The 25,000-nt window shown below is 41.8% G+C and overlaps 1 protein-coding gene and 3 long non-coding RNA genes across 15 annotated transcripts in view; 2 read left to right on the plus strand and 2 right to left on the minus strand.

Moving 5' to 3' along the window:
* The window catches only part of LOC138948610 (neuralized-like protein 4), a 197,164-nt gene that overhangs the window by 118,138 nt on the left and 54,026 nt on the right, over positions 1-25,000 (plus strand). The window contains exons 10-11 of one of the 11 annotated variants that reach the window (XM_070320169.1): positions 768-944; positions 2,073-4,114. The exons of 9 other annotated variants lie outside the window; for them this stretch is intronic. In XM_070320169.1, the coding sequence (XP_070176270.1) occupies positions 768-944; positions 2,073-2,105 (210 nt within the window). In that variant the 3' untranslated portion in view covers positions 2,106-4,114. Of the gene's footprint in view, positions 1-767; positions 945-2,072; positions 4,115-25,000 lie in introns of those variants that run through there. One more of the 11 variants, XM_070320178.1, reaches the window with a different exon arrangement.
* Positions 1-25,000, minus strand: part of LOC138948617 (uncharacterized) — a 148,540-nt gene that overhangs the window by 88,329 nt on the left and 35,211 nt on the right. The window lies entirely within an intron of this gene.
* On the plus strand, positions 11,279-15,512 carry LOC138948608 (uncharacterized). The gene is made up of 3 exons (XR_011450036.1): positions 11,279-11,849; positions 13,640-13,742; positions 14,210-15,512. It is a non-coding gene; the product is annotated as an uncharacterized lncRNA (long non-coding RNA).
* LOC138948609 (uncharacterized) lies at positions 19,711-22,474 on the minus strand. Of its 2 annotated transcripts, XR_011450038.1 has the most exons (3): positions 21,893-22,474; positions 21,368-21,516; positions 19,711-20,261 (listed from the first exon to the last, which is right to left on the minus strand). It is a non-coding gene; the product is annotated as an uncharacterized lncRNA (long non-coding RNA). The 2 variants fall into 2 exon arrangements; XR_011450037.1 differs by lacking the exon at positions 21,893-22,474 and having other exon boundaries at positions 21,368-21,855.

Consider the following 25,000-nt stretch of genomic DNA (forward strand, 5'->3'; position numbering starts at 1 on the left):
TTTCAAAACAAGCAGTTTAAACGATGGACAGACAGACTGACACACACACACACACACACACACACACACACACACACACACACACACACACACACACACACACACACACACACACACACACACACACACATAAACACACACACAGAAATACACACACAGACAGACAGACATACAGACACACACACACACACACACACACACACACACACACACACACACACACACACACACACACACACAAACACACGTCTAAGCATCCTCTCTCTTGTTTTGAATATCGACGTCGTCATGGAATTTTGGCAGAACCAATTTTAGACAGCTTTTCAGCAGAAGGCCAAAACTGATTATATATAAAATGAAATTGAGTTTATATGTGTACCTGGTATGGATAGAAAGATAAACTAGTGTTGAATCCTGTATTTTCCATTGTATTTTAGAGAATGTTTCTCGTTGAAAATGATTGACCTAGTCTTAAGCATAAAAAAACATCAACATCGCGAACAATGGAGTTACGCTAAATATCCATGGCAGGACGACGACGATATGTGTTTCTGTCTGCATCTCTGCTTGTTTCTCTCTCTTCGTATGTCTCAAGGCTGAAATTGCGACCATGGCCTTGGTGACACATTGACGGCATATGTATGTACAACTTGATAGTTTGCAAACAAGTTGGTTGAGTAAATCACAGAGAAAAACCATGATGCAGAAGACAAGAAACTCGATCAAACAAGCAGTCACTGCGTTATTCTGACAACACTGTGTTGCAGAAAAAAGAAAAGCGGTCAGTACTGGTCAAGTTAGCAGCGGGCAGTAAGGTGGGACTGGCAGTGGACACGGACAGAAGTCTGCACCTCTATGTTGACGGCAAGCACCAAGGGGTTGTCGCCCCTGACATACCTACACCCTGCTACTTCATGTTTGACATGTTCGCGTACTGTACAAAGGTAATGGCGTTATACCTGTTGCTTTTGTCAAGTGATGCATCACATTTTATTTCATGTTTTACAGAAACAAAGCCGTCAAGGTTATCGTATGAAAACACCAATCCATTTCCTTCCTTAATGTTACTAAATGTTGAACTATGCAGTCTCCAATTGGTCTGTTTTGCAGCATGTTGTCTGTCTTGGGGTACGTATCTAGACAAGCTGTGCTGCAGGGAATGTTTGCTTAGTAGACTTGGTGTGTCTACATTAATGTTATGGCCGAGACTCATTGTGGGTCTTGCACTTGTTTATTTTCATAGAAGATAGGGTGCATCCACATTGTTTAGTGTGTGAAATATCCTCCTTTACGACTTGCCCACGAAATAGAGGAAGAGACCCGAATATGGACCACTTTTCTGTTTTATGCTGATAACTAGCTTGTTTTGTCGCAAAGAAGATCCATGTTATGCTCAGTACTGAGTTGTACTTTCATCAGTTAACCGTTAAGCCTAATTAAAGCTACTTAGCTTTGATAAACATTCAGCAACAAATAGATGCAGAAAATGTCATAACTGGTCCATATTAGGAGTCTGGGTGCCTAATATGGACCAGTGAAGAGGCCATCATGAATTATTGTATAAAGCCCAATATACTTCAAAATCACATGATACAAGACGAGACAGACACATTTAAATATGCATCAGATTTATTTGGTTTGGTTTGATGAAAGTATTTCTTTAAAGACCCAGGGCCGGGTTTAAAAGCAGAGCGGAGCGTGCCACATCAGCCGAATGTCCTACCCTTTTCAGAAAAAGAGCTCTCACTCGAAATACTATTATGGAAACAAGAAACTAAAGAAACGTACCAACAACAGACAGAAACAACTTGAATGATCAACTTGCACGTAAAGAAGACTGTTAGATATATTTTTGTGAAAGCTTGATTTCTAGTTATAGGTTATCTTCAGCATACTTCTTAGTGCATGACTAAAACCAGTCTTAGTCTTTTCTTTACTTCTATGTGTTGAAGGAGGTCCATATTAGGGAGCACACGCATCCCGTGAGGTTTTTCTAACTTCATAAACATTTAAGAAAATGCTAATGTTAATTTTGTGTGACCTGAACAATTGTTTTTATCCCATCTTTTCAGGTGACCGCTCTGCCTGTGACGTCAGTTCCTTAAGTTCACCTCAGGCAACGCAGACCTTGTCTAAACTGCAGTCTTTGTCGTTGGTGTGTGTGTGTGTGTTTGCTTGTGTTTTTAAATATACTGTATCAAATGACCTCTCGATTCATGTGGCCTGTTGTTGCTTTGTAGCCTGGGGGAAGCGTTTGGAAGCATGTCTTCTTTTCACAGAAACATGTCTTTGTTCATTTAATTTCGGAAACTATGTGTTTTTACCTTTTATGATAATATGATGTTATGTGTACATGTTAAAGGTAAAATATTCCAGCTGATTTGATGTGAAGAAAGGTATGGAAAAAGGTGGTCGTTATCTTCATGTATTTAAGAAAAATATGTGCTGAGTTTTTGTCATTTATGATACAAAAGAACAAGAATATGAAAGGCAGGGATGTGGCGGCTGATACAATACTGTTGTCAGAACTTGATTTGCCAATAATAATTTTGTTTGGGGGGATAGTTTGTGAAACTCCTTTAGTGAATGTATGGTTGTTTTGCGACAGATTGCAGCCATGTCAGGTCTACAATGGTTAAGGAAAAAAGTCAGTTTAGAAAGGCCCTCATAAAGATAGATGTCAAGCCATTCTCGGCCCAATCTTATCTGGAACCCTGTACACTTTAAAGCCCTTTGTATGGTGTTTTTATCTAATCTAGATGAAATTGCCTCTATGGATTATGAAAATAAGTTGATGGAAATTCAAAGCTTGTCATGTAGTCTTGGTATACAGGAAATCTAACTGGATGTTGCAAAGTGTTAATGATAAAAGGTTTGGTTTTGCCCTACGTTACCCATTTATTATTTACCTGTTTGACCCTGAGGGTAAGCTTGACAGCAACTCCGACCACTTTTGATGGTTTTGGATCACAATGTCTGAATAATAATGATTGTATTTGTATGATACATGTAGAGGCAGAACGTATTTTAATTAGAAGATACATTGAACGTGGTATTTTAGCAGTTCGTTATGTAGTTTGTCAAAATGGATAGTTTTCATATTTTAAAAGCAAAATACCCAGGGCTTACGTAAACTTTAATTTTTTTGAAGGCGTCATGAAATTATTCAAGGAATATCGAAAACCTTTGAGCTGGAAAGAGATTTTCATTATACCTTTTACGTTGGTCAGACTAGTTTATACACTCGTATTCACGGTGGCGACAAGAAACGTATTCATTCCTGTTTTTCAATGATTATACCCTGGATCTCATTGGAAAGGGGTTAAGAACTATTATTTTGATCAATAGTTTGTGTATTATTATCAGTTTGTGTGCGTTTGTGCCCTGCAGCTATTACTTGTAGAGTAAATCTGAATATTTCCTAAAATGTCAGAAACAAATGTTTCCAGATTAATCAGACGGCACAGGATGCACACCTTAGATGGTTACAGTACAGAATTCTGTATGGCATAATAACCACACATCGTTTATTATTCTTCGTGAAAAACACATCTCCATGTAACTTGTGTGTGGACTAAGAAAAAACACTCCAAAATGTTTGTGAGATTGCAATTAAAGCCCATGAACTTTGGTCTGGTTTTCTAGGTTGGTTACACACAAATCTTGTAAATTGCAACAGTTTCACTTTTTAGTAGAAGTCATCAGTTTATTGGTGAAATGAAAACAACAACGTTACCGTGAAGGAGAGTATGTTATCATCAAGATGGTACAATTATTGTTGACCAATATATAGTATACATGTCAACGTGTGGCGATGGTAGTTTCTGAAATGCTGTTATTAATCTTGACAGGTCTTTTTGTTCTTTTTCAACATAGATAATGTAGCTATTTTTGTTGTTGTTGTTGTTGTTGTTGTTACTATTAATGTTGTACCTGTTCTTCTTCTTCGTTTCATTATATATGGGGGGGGGGGGGGGGACAACAGGACGAACAGTTCTTTTAGTATGTAAATGATGGGCTGCAAAATTCTCGAGGAAGAAAATATTAATTTCTGTTTCTTGATACACTGGTGTATGCAGCTTGAGCACTCTGTGGAATAAACGTTGGAAACACATTGCACTTTGGAAAATATTGTGCGTTCAATGCTACAGAAACCTTAAAAGCAGAATTTAAATGTAATTCTAAATAAACATCAAGTGCCTATATCTTGATAAGTGTGCATGCTTGTGTGTGTATGTACATGTTTTGTGATGTGATGTGTTTGTGTGTGTGTGTGTGAGTGTGTGTGTGTGTTTATGTGTAGGTGTGTGTGTGCGAGTGTGTGTGTGTGAGTGTGTGTGAATGTGTGTGTGTGCGTGTGTGTGTGTGTGTGTGTGAATGTGTGTGTGTGTGTTTGTGTGTGTGTGTGTGTGTGAGTGTGAGTGTGTGTAAATGTGTGTGAATGTGTGTGTGAGTGTGTGTGTGTGTTTGTGTGTGAATGTGTGTGTGTGACAACAAACAAAACCATTCCCTAGTCGTAATATAAATCTTTTTTCTCGTCAACACTCGCTCAGTCTGCACTAAAGACACATTAAAACCATAATCGATTTATTATGAATAAAGAAGAAAACAAGGCCTTTAATTTGGTTGTGCATGAAAGCTACGTACACATGCACCATTACACACAGTGCACATTCTTTTGATCAGTCTAGTCATAGGTTGTCACGTGATCATAGGCCAGCACGACGCTGAGCAACAAACAAACAAGAGACCAACAAACACACTGCTACCCGCGCACAGATCGCCACAGTGACACTGTGTGTGGATCAGTCAAGTCTGTCGCTATTTCATTCAGTTTATTCGGTGAGTTTCATTTCTACGCTTCATGTTGTCGATCATGTAAACACGTCATGATACCGCTTACTGCCTGTCAGAACTAAATCAGTCAGCAAGTTAGTGTACATGTTGTTCAACCTTGCGAAAAGCAGAGTGTCTGTGTTGTCACTGTGCACCTATTTTCGGTTTCCATTTACCAGAAATGTCGATCAATAACGCTACATCAAGCTACTTGCGCTGACTCGAACACTGAGTATATACTAGATGTGAACACGTTTGCACTGATGATACTATTTTCATGGTGCATTTTTGTGACTGCTTCTTGATTAAAACTTCGGGCATGCTTTAATTTGGTGAATTGGAGTTTGAAGTTTAGCACACAGATTCAATTCTTAGTGTCCGTATGAATACGGGGGCCCGGTAGCTCAGTTGGTAGAGCACTGGACTTGTGATCGAAAGGTCGCAGGTTCGAATTCGGGCCGGGACGGACACGGGTCAACTTTATGTGCAGACCCAGAGACGGAAGCCATGTCCCACCCCCGTGTCATCACAATGGCACGTAAAAGACCTTGGTCATTCTGCCATAAGTGCAGGTGGCTGAATACACCTAAACACGCAGACACCTGGGTAGCGCGACTCCGTTGCTGCTAGCTTTCCACTGGGAGGAAGCGACCCGAATTTCCCAGCGATGGGACAATAAAGTACAGTAGTACCTGCCATATCCGGTCACCCATTAGTCATTGCAAAGGTGACCGCAAATATCAGGTGGCCGTTCATTACAGGCCCCCTCCTCCTCCAAAAAACCCCCAAAAACACGATCAAGTTTTCATGAAGAAAAGAAAGCGATCATCCACGAGCCGCCGATTCATTGTCTTTGTTAGTTTTGCTTTCGTTTATACATCTTAATTATTTGCGTGTTTAACTCGATCGTCCTGGCTAAGCTATTGTTTCGTATGTTTCTATGTGTGTTGTTTGGATTATTATATATATGTATTTGAGTGTCAGATAAACAAGTGTTTCAAACTCACATCAGCTGTGATCGATCCGGAAGTGACTGCCGTAAATGTACATGCATGCGCATGTCTGTATTTACAGTTTGCGCATGCGTCAGTATTCATGTCGTCTGCTCGTGCTGTGCCGTCTGTGCATACAACACACACACACACCACAGGCGCTCGCCCGCGAAAGTGACAAGTGGCCGCTCCTGTCGAGTAAGAGGGGCACCTTAGGGCAAAAATCAGTGACCGTTGACCGCGTCAGACAGGTTAACGGCCATTAAGAGTCAATTATAAAAGGAAAACTCATTAGTCATGGGAAAGCTGGCCGCTCCGGGCAGGTTCACGCCCACGAAAGGGCCGGAAATGGAAGGGACTACTGTAATGAAAATGAAAATGAAAAAAAAAAAATTAATAGCTTCATTTCCTGGTTGATCCAAGGGAGGCAACTAATCCCCTTTACATGTCAGACCTAGTTGTCGTTGGTGCAAGTTGTCTCTCTTGGGCCAGTGTAAGTACTGAAGTAGCAGCTCTTGTCTATCCTTGGCATTCGATGTCATTAATCCAACAAAATAAGGGCACAAATTTGTGGCCCACAAACTGCAAATGTGCCTCACAAATTTTTGGGCTTATTTTTATGGGACACATTTTGGTTTTGTGGGCCACAAACCGTATTTGTGGAGCATAAAATAAGGGGCACAAATTAAGCTTCATAAAAAATAAGGACAAATATTTGTGGGGCTTAAACAGTGTTTTTGCCCATTCCTCCTTATTTTGGACGTTGAGCGTGGTTTTCAGACCTACTGCGTTTCGGTTTTTAGTTAATGGCGGATCGAAGGCGCTTGCTACAGATCTCTGGACAGAATCTCCAATGGCAATGATGTTTGCTAATTAATGCGAGAGAATTGGGACGGGCGAACCTTTGCATATTAACCAGAGGTAAGTTTCCATGTTTCGTTTCATAACTGAGAGTGGGTTTATGGTAGTATGTGTTGCAACATGTGTCATTTCGACTCACTCGAGTCACTGTCAGTCACTCAGTCGAGTCAGTGCACAGCCGGAACTTGCGGAAGGTATCGTTCACTGGACCACTACTTCCATAGAAAGACTACTGTGATAGTAGTCCAGTGAACGATACCTTCCGCCTGTGTTCAGTCCTTTTCGGTATCTGAGCAGCTCTCGCGAGACACGCTCTTTGTTGTGTGAGTTTAGAGGGAGCGGTCAGCGACCATAAACTCTATTTAAACGAGACAGATATGCAGCAAAAGGAGGGGGGGGAGGAGGTGTCAGTAGAGGTAATGCAGGAGGAAGTGATAGCAGAGTCCCGTGGGAACGAATGCGGGGAATGAAGAGGGTTGGAGGGCAGGGGGGAGGTGATGAGTGAAGGAGAGCAGTCTGGAATGAAACAATGGTAACAGATAAGGGAGTCCGAGAGAGAGCGAGAGAGAGCGAGGACCGAAGTCATTAGTAGCAGCGCAGCGGCCAGCAAGCAAGTTCAGCGATTTTCAGTTCTGCAAACTATGGAGTTCAATTTTTCTTCTTGGGCAAAAAATCTGCCCCAACCTGTAATTGAGGTTCTGGAAAAAGAGGAGTTCACAAGCCTCAGTGCCTTGAAATATGCAGGAGAAAAGGACCTGGAAAGCCTTAAGTTAAAACGAGGCCACATAGTGGAATTAAAAGCGGCAGTGGCAGACCTGCAACAGAAGTACGGGGGAGGGCCGTTGCGTGCTGCCGACCAAGTGGCACCGCTCCAGGGTCTTCTTGGCAACATGGCCATACAGTCTGCTTCACCAGGTGAGACTTATTTACGAATTGTTGACTTCGTACCGGCTTCTATGGCGGTGGAGGAAGAGGTGACACTCGGGGGAGGTGTCACGCTCAAGCTGGCCAACAAATCAAAGTTGGAGAAAGTATCCCCCTGCCACTGGATCGTGGCAAATGCTAAAATAATGGCAAAACTCATGAACACCGCCGTGGACTTCGACCACGAAGCTTACCTCTGTTATACAGAGATGGTGGGCGAGCTCGGCGCAAGATTTTCCTGGCAGTCGGTGCTCCTTTACGATGATGAGTACAGGAAGCGCCAGTCTACCAGCGGGTTTGCTTGGGGAACCCCCAACCCCCACCTGTCCACAGTGATTCTCCGTGAGCGTGCCCAACAAGTTCCTGGCAACAAAAGCGGCAAGGCCATGACGGGAAGCGGCGGTATTCGACGACCTGTGGGACCCAGTGGGAAGGAGGTGTGCCTGCAGTACACAAACAAAGGCACATGCCTCTACGGGTCCCGCTGCAGGTTCGAACACGTGTGTGACACGTGTGGAAAGGAGCACCCCGGCAAAGACCACCAGGCGACAGCAAACACCAGTGCCTAGGATACAGCGCAGCGAACTGACAACACAACGGTAGGCCCCACCTATTCCAGCCCGTTCCCTCAATTAGATCCTCATGACTGTGCATTTTTGGGAAATCATGCATCTATTAGTGCAAAATCTCAAATGTGGCACTCAGTGCTAGAGGGCGATTGTGACAGAGAATTTTTGTTAGACGGTATACAGCACGGTTTTCGGGTAACAGAAAAACATAAAACATGTGTGTTAGCAGCAGAACAAAGCAATCATAAATCAGCGTACGATCATCGCGACGTGGTAGAACAAGAACTGTTAGATCAAATAGCAAAAGGAAATTATATAGTGGCAAGTAAGAAGCCAACGGTCGTAAGCGCACTAGCCGCGATCCCCAAAGAAGATGGTAGCGTTAGGCTAATTCATGATGCCAGCAAACCAACAGGTAGGGCAATGAACGATTACTCCATCCCTGAGTCAGTGAAGTTTCAAACAGTCTCTGATGCGTGCGCCTTAGCGAAGACAGATTATTGGTGTGCTAAAGTCGACTTGCAGTCCGCATATCGCTCAGTGTGCATCAGTCCGGATGATTATTGTGTAACGGGACTCAAGTGGCATTTCAAAGGTAAAAACAGACCGACTTATTTGTTTGACAGTCGACTTCCATTTGGTAGCAATGTAGGACCGTCACATTTTCATAGACTTTCACAGTCAATTCGCAGGTGCATGGCCAGGAGAGGCATGCCTGGTGTGTTAGCATACATAGATGATTTTCTTTTAGTAGCAGCAACAAAAGAGGAGTGCAACGACATGTTATTTTCTTTGATTAGATTATTGAGGGAACTAGGCTTCAACATTAGCTGGAAGAAGGTGGTGGGGCCCACCCAACGTATCACATTTCTTGGAGTCGACATCGACACGCGAAACAACACTCTGTCACTTGGAAGTGACAAACTGCAGCAACTGCGGCGGCGACTACTGCAATTTCGAGGAAAGAAGCGCGCGACAAAAACTCAGCTTCAAAGCATCGCGGGTTCTCTTAATTGGGCCTGTCAAGCTGTCAGAGGAGAAAAATTCTTTCTGCGGCGGATACTGGACACAATAAAACCCCTTCAGCAGCAGCGGCACAAAGCAAAGCTTTCTAGCGAATTCCAAAAAGATGTGCAATGGTGGCTTTCTTTTATGCATGTATTTAATGGAACAGTGTATTATTTCCACAATGCAAAACAGCATGTCCATGTGGACGCATGTAATATTGCAGCAGGTGCCTTTTGGCAGGGCGACTGGCAGTACACCTATTTTAAAAAAGACATGCCGGCAGCGAACAATTTACACATAAACTTTAAAGAAGTATGTGCTGTGTTACAAGCTGTGACACGATGGGCACCGATGTGGTGCGGACAAGAAGTGATTGTGCATACTGATAGCACTGTGACAAAATCAATTATCAATAAAGGCAGATCTACTAATAAGTATGTCAACAGCTTACTTCGGAAAATGGCATGGGAATGTGCTAAAGTAAACTGTAGCATTGCGGCGGTGCATGTGGCCGGTTGTGTAAACATTATGGCTGACACTATTTCACGTCTTCACGAGCCTAGGCGGCGCGAAGAGTTAGTGCGGCTGTTGACTTTCTGGCACCGGGGGAGACCCCCCAACGTGAACCTGTGTGATCATATGTCTGACCAAGCCCTTGTGTTCCTTCTTTCCAGATGAAGGATGCGAATAATGTTTATGTAAACATTGTAAACAAGACATTGTGTTCTTGGGCGGCGTGTTTGGTGTGTTTTTTCTTTGTGGAGTTCTCCAAAAAATCGAACTTGTTCCAGGACAACGGGAATCTTGATCCCGATAAGCAGCTTACACGAGATCGCGTGGTGATTTTGGAGACGGACAGTGTGTCAATAACTTTTCAATGGAGTAAGACAATTCAGCGTAAAGAACGCTCCGTGGAAACAAAAAGGGCTTCCTGCAATCCCTTCACATCCTTTATGCCCAGTGTCCGCAGTGACTGATATGTTTCATGTTTTTGGGACCGATGGGCCCCAAGGCGCAGGTTTTTTCCGATCAAAGGATCTGATTTCAATAAGAAACTGCGTGTAACTGCTGCTGTTGCTGGAGGGGATTTCTCTAGTCACAGTTTCTGGCGGGGCGGCGCCGCGGGGGCGTTGAGTTGTGGTGTGCCGGGTGAAATCGTCAAGGTGATGGGGGACTGGAAAAGCACTGCTTACTTAGGTTACTTAGATCAGCTGCCGCCCAAGGTGATTGACTCGTATAGATTGCATATAGTCCGCAAAACACCTTCATCTATTACAATATAACAATCCTAACAAAATATTACCACTTCTTGAATTGGGCGGAATAACGAGTGTTAATTACTTCCTATTTGGGATTTATCTCTGTACAATGTTATCTTTCATGGTCATTGTCAGATGGTATTTTTCTCTGAAGTAAACTGCCCTCGTTACTTGGCCCAAATCAAATAAACCTTTTGGCTACGTATGTTGGTACGGAAGCGCGAGTCTGTGTGTGTGTGTGTGTGTGTGTGTGTGTGTGTGCAGTGCGTGCGTGCGTGTAGGTGTGTGTGTGTGTCTGCGCGCGCGCGTGTGACGGTGTCTGTATGCGTGTGTGTATTAGCCAGGGACAGTTGCCTAGTGTTCTACAATTGCAGCTAGGGGGGGGGGGGGGGGAGCATTAGTGAGTAGTTTAAGTGTGAGTTTAGAGGGAGCGGTCAGCGACCATAAACTCTATTTAAACGAGACAGATATGCAGCAAAAGGAGGGGGGGGAGGAGGTGTCAGTAGAGGTAATGCAGGAGGAAGTGATAGCAGAGTCCCGTGGGAACGAATGCGGGGAATGAAGAGGGTTGGAGGGCAGGGGGGAGGTGATGAGTGAAGGAGAGCAGTCTGGAATGAAACAATGGTAACAGATAAGGGAGTCCGAGAGAGAGCGAGAGAGAGCGAGGACCGAAGTCATTAGTAGCAGCGCAGCGGCCAGCAAGCAAGTTCAGCGATTTTCAGTTCTGCAAACCCCCCATCCACCCCCCGGCATCCACCTATTAGTTTTGTTGACGGTTCGCTGCGTGCATTGTGTACCCCCCTTTTGGAGATGATTGCATTTGCTTTGAACATCGCGAGAACTTCGAACTTTGGCTTGTGCAGCTCGCACGAGATCGCTGTACCGCATGCTTTGCTATGCTCTGAAGTTTGCGAGAGATCACGAGAGCTTGGAATACTGATAGGGTCTATTGTCCACTTTACTACTATCACAGAAAGACCACTGTGATAGTAGTAGTCTAGTGGACGATACATTCCGCCTGTGGTCAGTCCACAGGCGCAAGGTATCGTTCACTGAACCAACACGTAAATAGCTGCTCTGTACAGGGATTTTGTCATTAATTTGAAAAAGAAGATTACCACTACCACGTTTTTGCAACATCTTTTCAATGTGCATTATCATAATATTTTATACATTCCTTTTGTTTTTAAAGATTAAGTCTAACTTGAAATACTCAAATAGGTAATCTTCTGATCGGTTCCCAATTATTTTATTGCAGGTTGGCATCAATCAGAAGAGAACTAGAGCTACATGTTCAACTTCAAGGTCTCCTCTCAGCTGAAAAAGCCAACCGATTGCTGCATGATCTTGAGGCTGTCACTGACAGAAGTAAAATATTTGATGCCACTGCCGCAAATCAGGTAAGAGTAAGGCGAAGAGGTTTTATTATGTACAACTGTCAGTGTTATGATGTACAGTGTGTTTTTTTCCTTCCCCTCCCTCACGAGTCACATTCTCAAGTTCTGGTCAGAATAACTCATATGGAGGTGTTTGTGCATGTGTGACTGTGAGCAAGACTGAGAGAGTGTTTTCATTTTATTTTTATAATTCATGTTCAGGGATAATAATAAAATAATGAACACCTACTGACTTAGAGTCATTAAACCACAGAACTGCTCGAACCTCTTAGCTTTATTTCACCAGTATGATGATCATGCAGTTCCTCCAGTATTAGAATCATTACTAATACTAGAAGCGCATGACTTTCAGTGTGTCCCTTTAAGTTTAATAAAGTACAATGTATTGCTGTAAACAGTCACTCACTCACTCACTGTCAGGATATCTCATTCTCAGTGAAACTGTGTGTCAAGTTCTATTATTTTTTTCCTTTGTGCTCTACACACATGCATACATGTTATACATATAATATATATAATATACATATGTTATGCACACATCAACATGTCTACATTGTATGTCTGTCACTCTATCAGTCTATGTGAACACATTCAGTTCACTGATTTTGTCAAAACTTCACTAAATGTAAAAGGACTTATAAAATTTTATATTCTAGAAAGATATCAATGCCACTGTCCCTCAGTATCATAAGAATCAAGCGTTAATGTTGGTTTGGTCATCTGTTGTCATTTTTATATTTAGTCAAGTTTTGACTAAATATTTTAACATCGAGGGGGAATCGAAACGAGGGTCGTGGTGTATGTGTGTGTGTGTGTGTGTGTGTGTGTGTGTGTAGAGCGATTCAGACTAAACTACTGGACCGATCTTTATGAAATTTGACATGAGAGTTCCTGGGTATGAAATCCCCATACGTTTTTTTCATTTTTTTGATAAATGTCTTTGATGACGTCATATCCGGCTTTTTGTGAAAGTTGAGGCGGCACTGTCACGCCCTCATTTTTCAACCAAATTGGTTGAAATTTTGGTCAAGTAATCTTCGACAAAGCCCGGGGTTCGGTATTGCATTTCAGCTTGGTGGCTTAAAAATTAATTAATGACTTTGGTCATTAAAAATCGGAAAATTGTAAAAAAAAATAAAAATTTATAAAACGATCCAAATTTACGTTTATCTTATTCTCCATCATTTGCTGATTCCAAAAACATATAAATATGTTATATTCGGATTAAAAACAAGCTCTGAAAATTAAATATATAAAAATTATTATCAAAATTAAATTGTCCAAATCAATTCAAAAACACTTTCATCTTATTCCTTGTCGGTTCCTGATTCCAAAAATATATAGATATGATATGTTTGGATTAAAAACACGCTCAGAAAGTTAAAACAAAGAGAGGTACAGAAAAGCGTGCTATCCTTCTTAGCGCAACGAATACCCCGCTCTTCTTGTCAATTCCACGGGCACTGCCTTTGCCACGGGCGGTGGAGTGACGATGCTACGAGTATACGGTCTTGCTGCGTTGCGTTGCGTTCAGTTTCATTCTGTGAGTTCGACAGCTACTTGACTAAATATTGTATTTTCGCCTTACGCGACTTGTTTGTTGTTGTTGTTGTTTTATGGGGGAGGGTGCAGTGTGTAAATTCATCTGGTTCTGTGGACAGTGTGTTTGTTGTTCCTCCACATAGGTAAATATCATACTGCATGTAGCTACTAATACTACTTGTCCTGTCAACTAACTGTTTTAAATTTGGTGCTCAGAGGAATGTTACCTCAGCCAATATTATATATTACAGGTTGGCATCGATCCGGCACAGTGGAAGAAGCAGATTGATTCCTTCATGATCCGGAGGCTGTCAAGACTCAAATGGGAAATATTTCATGCTAATGGCAATTCAGGTAAGAGTTTTGCTACATGATCATATTGTGTTTTATCCTCCCTCTCAGTCTCAAGTTCTGGTTACATTCTGACTGTTGGTGTGTGTTTGTGTATGAGAACCGAAGTGTGTGTGTGTGTTTGATTTTCCCTGGCCAGTCAGGAGAGCTGCCAGACATTAATAGTAATAATACCTGCAGATTTTTCTAGCCCTGCAGATTGATGTTACAGACCTTTGCTTTGCTTTTTGAATTTGATAGCAAGCGCTGACTGGGAATGTGTCTTCTATATTTCATATATTTTAAATTGAAGTAGGCATTAGAACTTGTCTACCAGGGAATTAGAATGTTTACGCTCTTGGCATTGATGTGGGTTTAGTGTGTGTGTGTGTGTCAGTTACAAACACAATTTACTCCTTACTCATACTTAAAACTTGTTCTTGTCATTGTGTTTGGATTTAAGATCAGTTCCTTTGTCATTCATTTGTCAGTAGGGACAGAAGATGACGAAGACCTGGCCAGAGAATGTGGATGAAAAGCAGTGCTATCCAAGTCCAGCTGTGATTGATGGGGAAACTACTGCAACAGCGGCAGTAAATGTCCACTCAGTATTGGTTGTACTGAGCATTATAACTTGTTGCTATTGTAAATTTGTGTCAATGTTTTAAAGGCCCACTACGCCTCATTTAAAAAGTTGTCCTCACGAGCTCACCTTTAACATGGGATAAGACCATCCCTCCACTTTGTCACAGACCAAAAATCAACACTTTGACTGCTTTCTATAGTGAGGTAGATGTTTTGGTGGTTTCTGCATAGAGAGCCTTGAGGGAGCCTTGAGGGAGTTCATTTTTGGTATGCAACTATTAGTGCCCGTATGGTCTTATTTCATGTAAAAGCCTCGGGGATGTCGTCAGGCGTCGGGGATTGAAAGGCTCAAATGTCTGATTCACATAGCCGCATGGCGGTCAGATGTCCTATCGTTTTGAACTGAGCGCTGTCATTGTCCGATAAGAACTCCATTCCTTCGGACAGCGCACTATTCTATATTTTTCTCTCAAGATACACATTTTCAAAAAGCAACCGAGCACTCTCGCGTACATGTGCACTGAAGTTGTGCAGTGCGGATCTTGTGTTTTCGGGAATTCCAAACCGTTTGTGAGATGGGCTATTTGGGTACACCTGTCTGCACATTAAAGTTAGGAGTACGGGAGACAACTCCAACTGACCATAAGTCTTGCGTCTGCTTTTGGTTTCAGTTCGAGACATTTTGACGAAGCGCATTGAATTATGCCACCGAAATAAAACTAAGGCCTGTCCACTTTCAAAAACTGCTCGGTCAAAGTAAAATCTTACATTTTGTTAAGGAAATGTGCGGCAGTAAAATTGAATTTGGAGAATACATGGAATAACCTGGTTTTCTGGGAAGTGACATAACAATAAATAGAACAATTGTGAATACTTCTTCTTCTTCTTCTGTGTTCGTGGGCTGAAACTCCCATGTACACTCATGTTTTTGCACGAGTGGATTTTTACGTGTACCCCCCGCGGGTTAGGGGGAGTCCCATATTATTTGGGACGAGAAAGAATTTACCCGATGCTACTCAGCATGTCGTAAGAGGCGACTAACGGTTCTGTTTCTCCTTTTACCCTTGTTAAGTGTTTCTTGTATAGAATATAGTCAATGTTTGTAAAGATTTTAGTCAAGCAGTATGTAAGAAATGTTAAGTCCTTTGTACTGGAAACTTGCATTCTCCCAGTAAGGTCATATATTGTACTACGTTGCAAGCCCCTGGAGCAATTTTTTGATTGGTGCTTTTGTGAACAAGAAACAATTAACAAGTGGCTCTATCCCATCTCCCCCCTTTCCCCTATCCCATCTCCCCCCTTTCCTCGTCGCGATATAACCTTGAATTGTTGAAAACGACGTTAAACACCAAAAAAAGAAAGAAAGAATTTTTACGGAATTATGACCGTTTTTACCCCGCCATTTAGGCAGCCATACGCCGCTTTCGGAGGATTATGAATACTGATCGACATAGAGTGCCGTTGCTATGGAAACAGTCGTTACATTGGATTTCTAGGAACATCATACATCAGAAATTCCTAATATTTGGCACAAAGATGGACATGTATCAATCTACAATCATATAGAACGATTTTTTTTACAACAGACTACAGTTGAATTTTGATATCTTTTGTCATAAGAATGAACGAATTTCTCACAGCATATTCATTACAATAATTAATTTAAATTCAACTGTAGTTGTTTAAAAAAAAACCAAACACGTTCTATATGATTGTAGATATAGTACATGTGCCAAATATTATAACTTTCTGATGTATGATGTTGCTGTAAAGCCGTTTTCTAGAAATCCCATATGACGCTGTAAATGCCAGCAACAGCAGTCAATATTCATCCACAATGTTTTCATTCATTTTAATAAGTCACTTCAATAACTGCCCAGAAAAAAGTTATTCCTTGACTGTATTCTTCAAGTTTAAGTTTGGTAATTTTACTGCCGCACATTGCCTTAAGTCATAAATAAAGGGTTCCAGTAACATACCATTCTTCCTTATTGATTATGAACTTTGGAAGGTTAGATGTTGGATCTGTTTTTAAAAAATATTTCCTTGATGTGTTGTACTAAGATCAACCGTCTGCTTGGACATACACTATAGATCCACTACCTGGCTGCTGTCTGCGGAAAATCGATTAATTCATAGAAAAATTTGCCTTACAGGGAAGCAGCTAGCCGGTTGACTGTACAGGTGTTTGTGTAGAGGTGTTCTTATTGCATGTTCAAGCCAGGACAAATGGTGACCTGAAACATTTACATATGTTTGCAGGACTGCTACTTTTAAGCTTAGGTGCAAGTGTGATGATATATTTGTTTGACTGATTATGGGCATTAAAATAAAACTGCAAAAAGAATACTTATACTTGAGATCTGATTTTGTGTGTGTCTGTGTGTGTGTGCGCATGAGGGTGTGTGTGGGCCGTTTGACATACTTGCAGAAGAAACAAACAGAGGTAACTGATAAACTGCATTTTATTAACACAAAGATGTAAACAAAGTGAGTTCACACATTTCACAAAAGTAAAACAAGGCAGTCTCACATGCATTCACAATATTTAGTACTCGCATGAATGGCCAAAGATTATAGGCTGAGAATGCAAGTTCTAAATTGGCACATTTGTACATGTAGCTGCATCCGCTAGACATATATATTATCCATCTTACAATAAAAAATACCTAGTGGTTAGGACATCGGCCTAAACATCTCTAGGTCCTATACTGTTCAAAAAAAGAAACGCATAGCTTGTAATATTTGGTTAATTTAGTTATATGGCTACAAGGATATCCACCAAACTGCAGAAAATGTTTATCTGGTCGTCGACCTTTCGTCCATTGCCACAAGTGAGCTCTGCACGTGACGCATGCGTTATCAGTGGCTACAATGTCAAAATTGCTCATTTGGCATGACCACTCGTCATGCTTCAGTGTAATCTCGTGAAACTCGGGGAATATTGAGCTCTCACCATGTCTTCCAAAACCCATAAAAGCGGATTGTTCACCACAAAGAAATCAGACGACAATTCAGCGACGAAAGATGGCCCGATTGAGCAGAGAAGACCGCCAAATTGCATTGGGTCGTTTACAAGCAGGCCAAAGTCAAAGTGCAATCGCCAGGCACTTCCACGTGTCCCAGAGCACCATCAGTAGACTGTGGATCAGGTTTCAAGCCACTGGCTCCGTTGCTGACTTGCCACGAGCGGGAAGACCAAGGGCGACAACTGCTGCTCACGACCGCTTCATACGGCTCCGCCACCTCCGGAATCGTTTCTTGTCGGCCTCATCTTCTGTCCAGGCTCTCCCCGGGCCACACCGATTATCGTACCAGACCGTGCGGAACCGCCTGCATGAAGCTGGTTTGAGAGCTCGCAGACCTCACAGAGGAGCTGTCCTTACCCGCCGCCATCGCCAGAACCGAGTGCAGTGGGGCAACCAGCACCTTCGCTGGACCGTCCGGAATCACTGGAGACACGTGTGGTTCAGCGACGAGTCCTACTTCCTGCTCCAGCGACATGATGGTCGGAGGAGGGTCTACCGGAGAGTAAACGAACGTTACGCGCCCAACTGTGTGGATGAGGCACCCGTTCATGGTGGTGGAGGCGTCATGGTGTGGGGGGCGATCAATACCGCTGGAAGGAGCACCCTGGTGCACGTCCAAGGGCGCATAACTGCCCAGCGATACGTGGAGGAAATTCTGCGCCCACACGCCCTTCCTCTTCTGGCTGACCAGGATGCCATATTCCAGCAGGACAACGCTCGCCCGCACACAGCACGACTCACCACCCAGTTCCTCACCGACCACCATGTCCAGGTGCTTCCCTGGCCATCCATGTCGCCAGACATGAACCCGATAGAACACATCTGGGATGAATTGGACAGACGTGTGCGCAGGCGAGAAGAAGCGCCGGCAAATCACCGCGATCTATTGCAGGCACTTCAGGAGGAGTGGGACACCATCCCACAGCAAGATATCCGGCATCTGATCCAGTCCATGCCCAGAAGGTGCCGGGCAGTTGTTGCTGCTCAAGGCAGTCACACCCCCTACTGACTTGACAGCCTCGGCACCCAATCGTATTGATTGACTGATTGATTTGAAGATGCAAATGAACTGTGTGTGCATTCAACTGTGTCCATACCAAATTTCAAAAACATAATCTAAATATTGGATTTTCTGTTAATTTTTTCGAAAAATAAAACAAATTTGGCAAGTAGCAACTATGCGTTTCTTTTTTTGAACAGTATAGGTTCGAATCTCTGCAGAGGCATTTAATTTTTCCCCTTGGTTGAAATAAAAATGCTCAATCAAGAGAGAGCAACCGTAAAGTTACCAGGGTAAAAGTAAAGCGTTGAATGCAGCTATGAAGGTCATGCCAGCAGTGTGGGTCAAGATTCAGGCCGCCTTCTATGCACAGAATTCGGTGTAGGATTCTCAGCTCTATCTTTACAAACACATAATCCCCAATAGTCATACAGTAGAACCCCCCTTTTAAGACCTTGTTTTCTCAGACTTTCTGTTCATAACCTCTGTAAATGAGACAGTGACAAAAGGTCAGGTGTCATGTCTACTGTCCCGAATGACACACGATTGCTGACATTTCACCATTGCCAAAAGAATAAACAAATAAGAAATAGGTAGAAAATGAATGTGAAAACTGACTTTAATTGGTGATCAGTATGTTCTATACCACTAACAAATAATCTACTTACACATAGCTGTTTGGCAAATGTATGTTGCATGGGACACACTGACATGAAAGTGGAAGATGTTTTTCCCTCTAGAGAAACTACATATCAAGTTACACTTTTTGTGCTCTTCCATTCCAGTTGGCAATCAATTGTTAACGCATGTTATTAGAAAAAATAGAACGAAAACAGATTAGATAGAATGAAAAATGTACTGGTTATGTCATTTGGGACATACTGACATGAAAACGTCACCTTTTGTCATTGTCTCAAATTTTAAATTTTAAGACCTGATTTTCTCAGATTTTTGGAGGTCTTAAAAGGGGGGTTCCACTGTAGCTGTAAGACATAATTTTGTTTAAAACTCTTATGCCTTTTGAGGGAAATAAATTAATAAGAAAAGACATCACCACACTAAGAAGTCAGGGTGCTGACTTTTGCTATGTGACCAAGTGGAAGGATTTTCTTATCCCATGCAAAAAGCCTGATGAAGGTCTGACACAGTGAGGTGAAGTGTTTTGATGAGGCAGAGCAGGCCTTTAAAAAATAAGTTCACCACATCCAAGTGAAAGACACAATCTTGGCAAACTGTATTACAAAAGCAACATTTCAGCACAACATAAGAATGAATTGAACCATCCAGGATGCACCAGAACGACCCAAAAACAGAATCAATGAAAATCTTAAACAAGATAAAGTACTGACTAGGATTCAAAGGAAGAAAAATTCATGGGTTAACACATTTCATGTGCATAATGCAGTTAAAAGATCTAAATTCTAATATTGCAAACAAAGTCTATACATGAACACGCATTGACCGAAACATACACACACATCTCCCAAAGCTAAGCCTGTGTGTAAAATACTGCCTGTGAACAGCTTAACTTAAAGCACTCAAACAACATAAAAGTCTAAGATAATACCACTTTATGTAGTAAAAACAAACAAACCGCTGTTTGCTGTGAGAAAATATCTGCATACCAAACACTACCTGTATTTAGTTGAATTGACAACTTACATTTATAAGTCAAAATGTACCCTTTGATCCACATCGCACCACACATTATTTGTGTAGAATGTTATTGTTAATGTGTTACATGTTCATTTCACCACTAAGGCAACAGAAAACCTAGAGCTGTAAGTGTCAGCATATTCAGATGGACTATATTAAAGCAGTTCTGGTAGCTCCGTCAGCACAGAATGGACTGAATCTGATCATCATCCTCAGCAAAGCCAGGCACTACTCTGCAAGCTGCCTGCACATCATATCTCGGCACCTCACTTCCTGGAAAATAAAGAAAATGTATTACTGAGCACATCCAGACTTTGCTGTGCACTGATGGGGATATGTTTTGGGTATCGAGAAGAGGGTGCGGGAAGGTAGGTAGGAGGTAATACTTGTTCTTCACAAGATCAGTGGGATGGAGAATGGTGGGGGTGATACTGACAGTGACAACTATGAACTAAACTGTAAACCTTATTCTGTAATATTACAGGTGCCATCATTTCTTCCTGTGAAAACCATTTATTTCATGGATATAATAGATATATATATACTTTCATCATTAAAATTAAAAAGATAATCTTTCATCATTAAAATTAAAAAGACTTCCTCACAAGAACCTTTCTAACGACATGATATCTTGTTATGCTGCTGATGTGAGCGGCTTTTCTGGAATGTGATGGAAAGTTACTATTTTTTTAAATTCAGCATGAGCCTTCATCCCACACACATTCCCTATTTAGCGTTGACACCTTACAGTTTTGTTGAGAAATGTGATGTGAATTCATTCAGAAAATTCTAACTCTGCGCAGGGGCAGTCAGGGTGTTGGATGTAGAAGTAGGTATCCAAGTACACAGGCGGTATTACAATTTACATTGTAACTCTTATTCCATGTAAAAAAAAAACTATAAAAATACAACTTGCCAGATCTGTGATTGTGAACCAAGGAAAGGACTGACTGTATTTAAAATAATTCCAGTAATGAGTAAATCTTTCATTCTAGCTATTTCATGTTTTACTTTCTTGCATCACAATAGTTCAATGTTCATACAAACAGTATAATGCACTTTATGAGTATAGGGTTGCAACAAACTTTAAGATGGGAAGGAGAGAGAAAATAAAGATATTTGTACCATTATGTATATAAAGTACATCATACCAATTACCATGCACAATATTACTATGCATCTTCAAATACATGTATGAATAATTTCATCTACAAAGTACTTGTTATTCAATTTACAAAGAACAAAAGACTGCTGAATGATCTACATCAGTACATGTTTATAGCTTCAGACTACCATCACCAATACCCAATGTTACATATATTTTACCATACAGATTTGACAAGCAAAAGCTGTAAGTGGTAAAGAAATGTGTAACTTACTCTTCAGGAGTAGTCTGTAATGTAAAGCACCACGCCAAGTCATCCTGATATCTCTCCAGTACATGCATCCATGTTTAAAGGTAAACTGTTGGAACTGGAAGACAGGAGCTGTATGAATGATGCACATCATCTCTGGTTTCTCGGGAGGCCTGAAAACAACCATAACAATATTATCATAACTATTAACATGTCTTGAAAATGAAATAAGTACTATTTCAACTTCACTATCAGACGATTCAGAGCAAAATCACTAATTCAGTAATTGTTTTGTTTATTCTTTTACAACCATAGTTCATACACTGATACAGCAGCATTTGATTATGTGCATACAGATTAAAGATCAAGCATATTTTTCTAAACTTGAGTAAAAAAAAGAACAGAACAAGCACACACTCTGTGACTCACACTCACAGTCACATCCAGTTACTCATTAACACACACATACACAACAGATGAATCTTGCTCAGTTCTACAAGGGCCACGTTTGCTATGGTCATGTCTTGGATTTTAAAAACAATAACTTACCTGCTAAGTGCTTGTTGATCCAAACCGATGATTGAAAATCAGTGAGAGTAGTGTAGAACAGTGCGATTCATCGCCAACCTCCCCATTCAAGGCAGACCGTGTCCAAAATCAGCTGTATCATTCACATCCCGATTGAATTCTTTCAGAAGGGCAGTCGGTGTTTCAACTTCTTTGTCGGTATATTTCTCTGGTGGACGTGTTGAACTGCCAAATATTAGATTGTTTTCAATAATATCAGTCACGACGGCCGCCATGTTTTTTGTCATCAATACTATTCATGTACTCCACTAAGGAAGAGCGTTTTATTGTGTCTTAAAACCGACTTCTCGGGAAAGTGATCAATCGAATTTTATGGTCCACAAAAACTTGCTTCATATTTTATTTAAGGGCTACTTTTATTTGCCTTTATTTTTATGGGGCACATTTTGTGCCCCACATTTTGTTTTGGCCTTCATTTTGTGGTCCACAAACTGGAAATGTGTCCCACAAATTTGTGGGCTTATTTTTGTGGTCCACAAACTGGAAATGTGCCCCACAAATTTGTGGGCTTATTTGTTGGATTAATGACATCGAATGCCAAGGATACTTGTCCATATCTTTCTTTCACCCCCCCCCCCCCCCCCCCGTCTACTCCACACCTGCTATTAATAAGAGGACGACGCATTTTGTTAGGTGAAACAAACCAGATTTGAGTTTATGCTCTCAAGTCTACATTTTGTGCCTATTTTGTGTGTGCTAGATACATTGTTTTTTAACAGTGTGCTCTGTGTAGCGTGTTGCATGCTGCCTGTGCACGATGTAGAGCATTGGTCTGTGCTCTGTAGTATGTTTCCCTTTGAAGGTGTGTGTGTGTGTGTGTGTGTGTGTGTGTGTGTGTGTGTGTGTGTGTGTGTGTTTGTAAGTGAGTGTTTGTGTGTGTGTGTGGTTTTTTTTAAGTGTGTGTGTGTGTGTGTGTATGTGTGTGTATGTGTGTGTGTGTGTGTGTGTGTGTGTGTGTGTGTGTGTGTGTGTGTGTGTGTGCGTTCAAGCGTGTGTGTTCTCCCCTCCTATCTATCCTTTTTCGTTCTAATTATCCCCAGACCCCTTCTTTGTCGCGCCCATTTCCAATTTTGAGTACAAAACAGCAGCAAAAAACAACAAACAAAGATCTGGTTTATACTATTAACACAAACTCGCCGACTAATGCTTTTTTTATATTGTACAGTATAACATGTTTTTATATACAGCATAAAGACTGTCCTCCTCAATCTGGTAAACATGTGACCGACACTCATTGAAATCCAAACCCAAGACGATGCGAAAAGAGGGAAAGAGTCGTAGGGAGGGCAAGTCGACCCACTCGGGTATGTCGTCCCCCCTCGATTTTGAGAACATGACACTGCAGGGGTGATTATCATCGATTTCATAAGCCAGAGTTACCCAACCTGAATCAGTTGAAGAAAAAAAATGTCGAAATAAACGGGCCCAGCAAAGCGGTAAGTCTTTGTCAATTTTGATGGTTTCCACTTTAAAATTGTTGCACGAAAAAAAACAACAGTCAGTGCATGGGAGCCGCTGATTCGTAAAATGCACCAGATCTGCGAAAAAGCTTTGGCTTTCATAACAACTAGTCGAAAGTTATAGATCTCAGGCTATGGTAAATAGCAATGTTCAGCGAGTACCATGATCGGGTAAATCGTCCCCCCCTTTGTCGTGTAACTCGACCCGGGTCACAATACCCGACTATGGGTCCATATCACTCTCTCGTCTGTGTAGACTCTTTAATCTCCAAGAAATAGTGTCAGATGAAGAACCCGTAAAAGTTCTTTGTATGTATTTGAAATAAAAGTGAACGTAGCCTTAAAAAAATAATATTCGAAGTTGTGTGTTGATTAATTAATTAAGAGAGAGAGAGAGAGACAGAGACAGAGAGAGAGAGAGAGAGAGAGAGAGAGAGAGAGAGAGAGAGAGAGAGACAGAGACAGAGACAGAGAGAGACAGAGACAGAGACAGAGAGAGAAAGAGAGAGACAGAGAGAGAGAGGGGGGGGGGGGGGGTGCGCTTTCCCGTCATTGGAAGTGCGCGTATACTACCAGGCCTATTAAACTATTTCACGTTCACGCAACCTGAAATGGGCGACACAAATCAATTACAAGTCCAATTTGTAAATATATTTTCCCATTTGCTTCGCTTTGAACCAGAGCAACTAATAAGTATAGATGTTTGAACATCTATCCCTCCAAATACTCACCCTCCCTGCATAGCCAAGACGTCGATCGACTTCTGACGTAGGCCGACTCATTATGACGTCATTCTCACTTCCGATTAACAAAACTGACACAGAAAAGTTACTTCAGTCAATTTCATATGTCGAGGTGATGCTATTGGGTAATATGAACAACCTTTTCCACCTGGACGAATTACCCGCCCCCCCCATGGACGAGTTGCCCTCCATGGAGGGCAAGTCGTCCATGCTTCAGGATTTTTTTCTTTTATATTTTATTTAAAAACCGTGCCAGTTGGATCGTTCATATTCCACACAACGCTTACACGAAAGAGAACACACCAGGTTTTACAACAAAAACAATCTTTTTTTTAAAAAGACGAGAGGTATAAGCTGCATTTGTTAGAGGGGTCGACTTGCCCTCCCTTCCCCTACATAGAAAAACAATTTAATGAATCGTGATATCTCGAGATTAGTTGAATTGTATGGCGTACATTTTTTGTGTAAACAGGATGTGCTGTCTTTTCTTTTTCCACTGATGTACCGTTTACATTGCAGGGCGCAAACAAAGCCATCACCATGGCAACGGCAGCTGTAACGACCGCAGCACCCAGTGACATGGAGTGTACAGTATGCCATGAACATTTCACACTTCCCAGAATCCTCCCTTGCGGCCATCTTCTGTGTCGGGACTGTCTGGTCACATGGTTAAACGCACAACCGGAAGCCAACTGCCCCCTGTGCAGATGTGAAATCGTGGATCCCAAGCAGCACAAGGGTAAGAGCTTTGAAGACATCGCTGACGGGTTTCCGTGTGACTTTGCGATGGCGGCCTTGGTTGAAGCGGACCGTGTGCTTTCTAAGCAACACGAGTGTTGTGTGTGTGTCGACAAGGCGGCGGTGGA

This window comes from Littorina saxatilis, linkage group LG15, assembly GCF_037325665.1.
Source record: "Littorina saxatilis isolate snail1 linkage group LG15, US_GU_Lsax_2.0, whole genome shotgun sequence".
In the NCBI taxonomy this organism is placed as follows: domain Eukaryota; kingdom Metazoa; phylum Mollusca; class Gastropoda; order Littorinimorpha; family Littorinidae; genus Littorina; species Littorina saxatilis.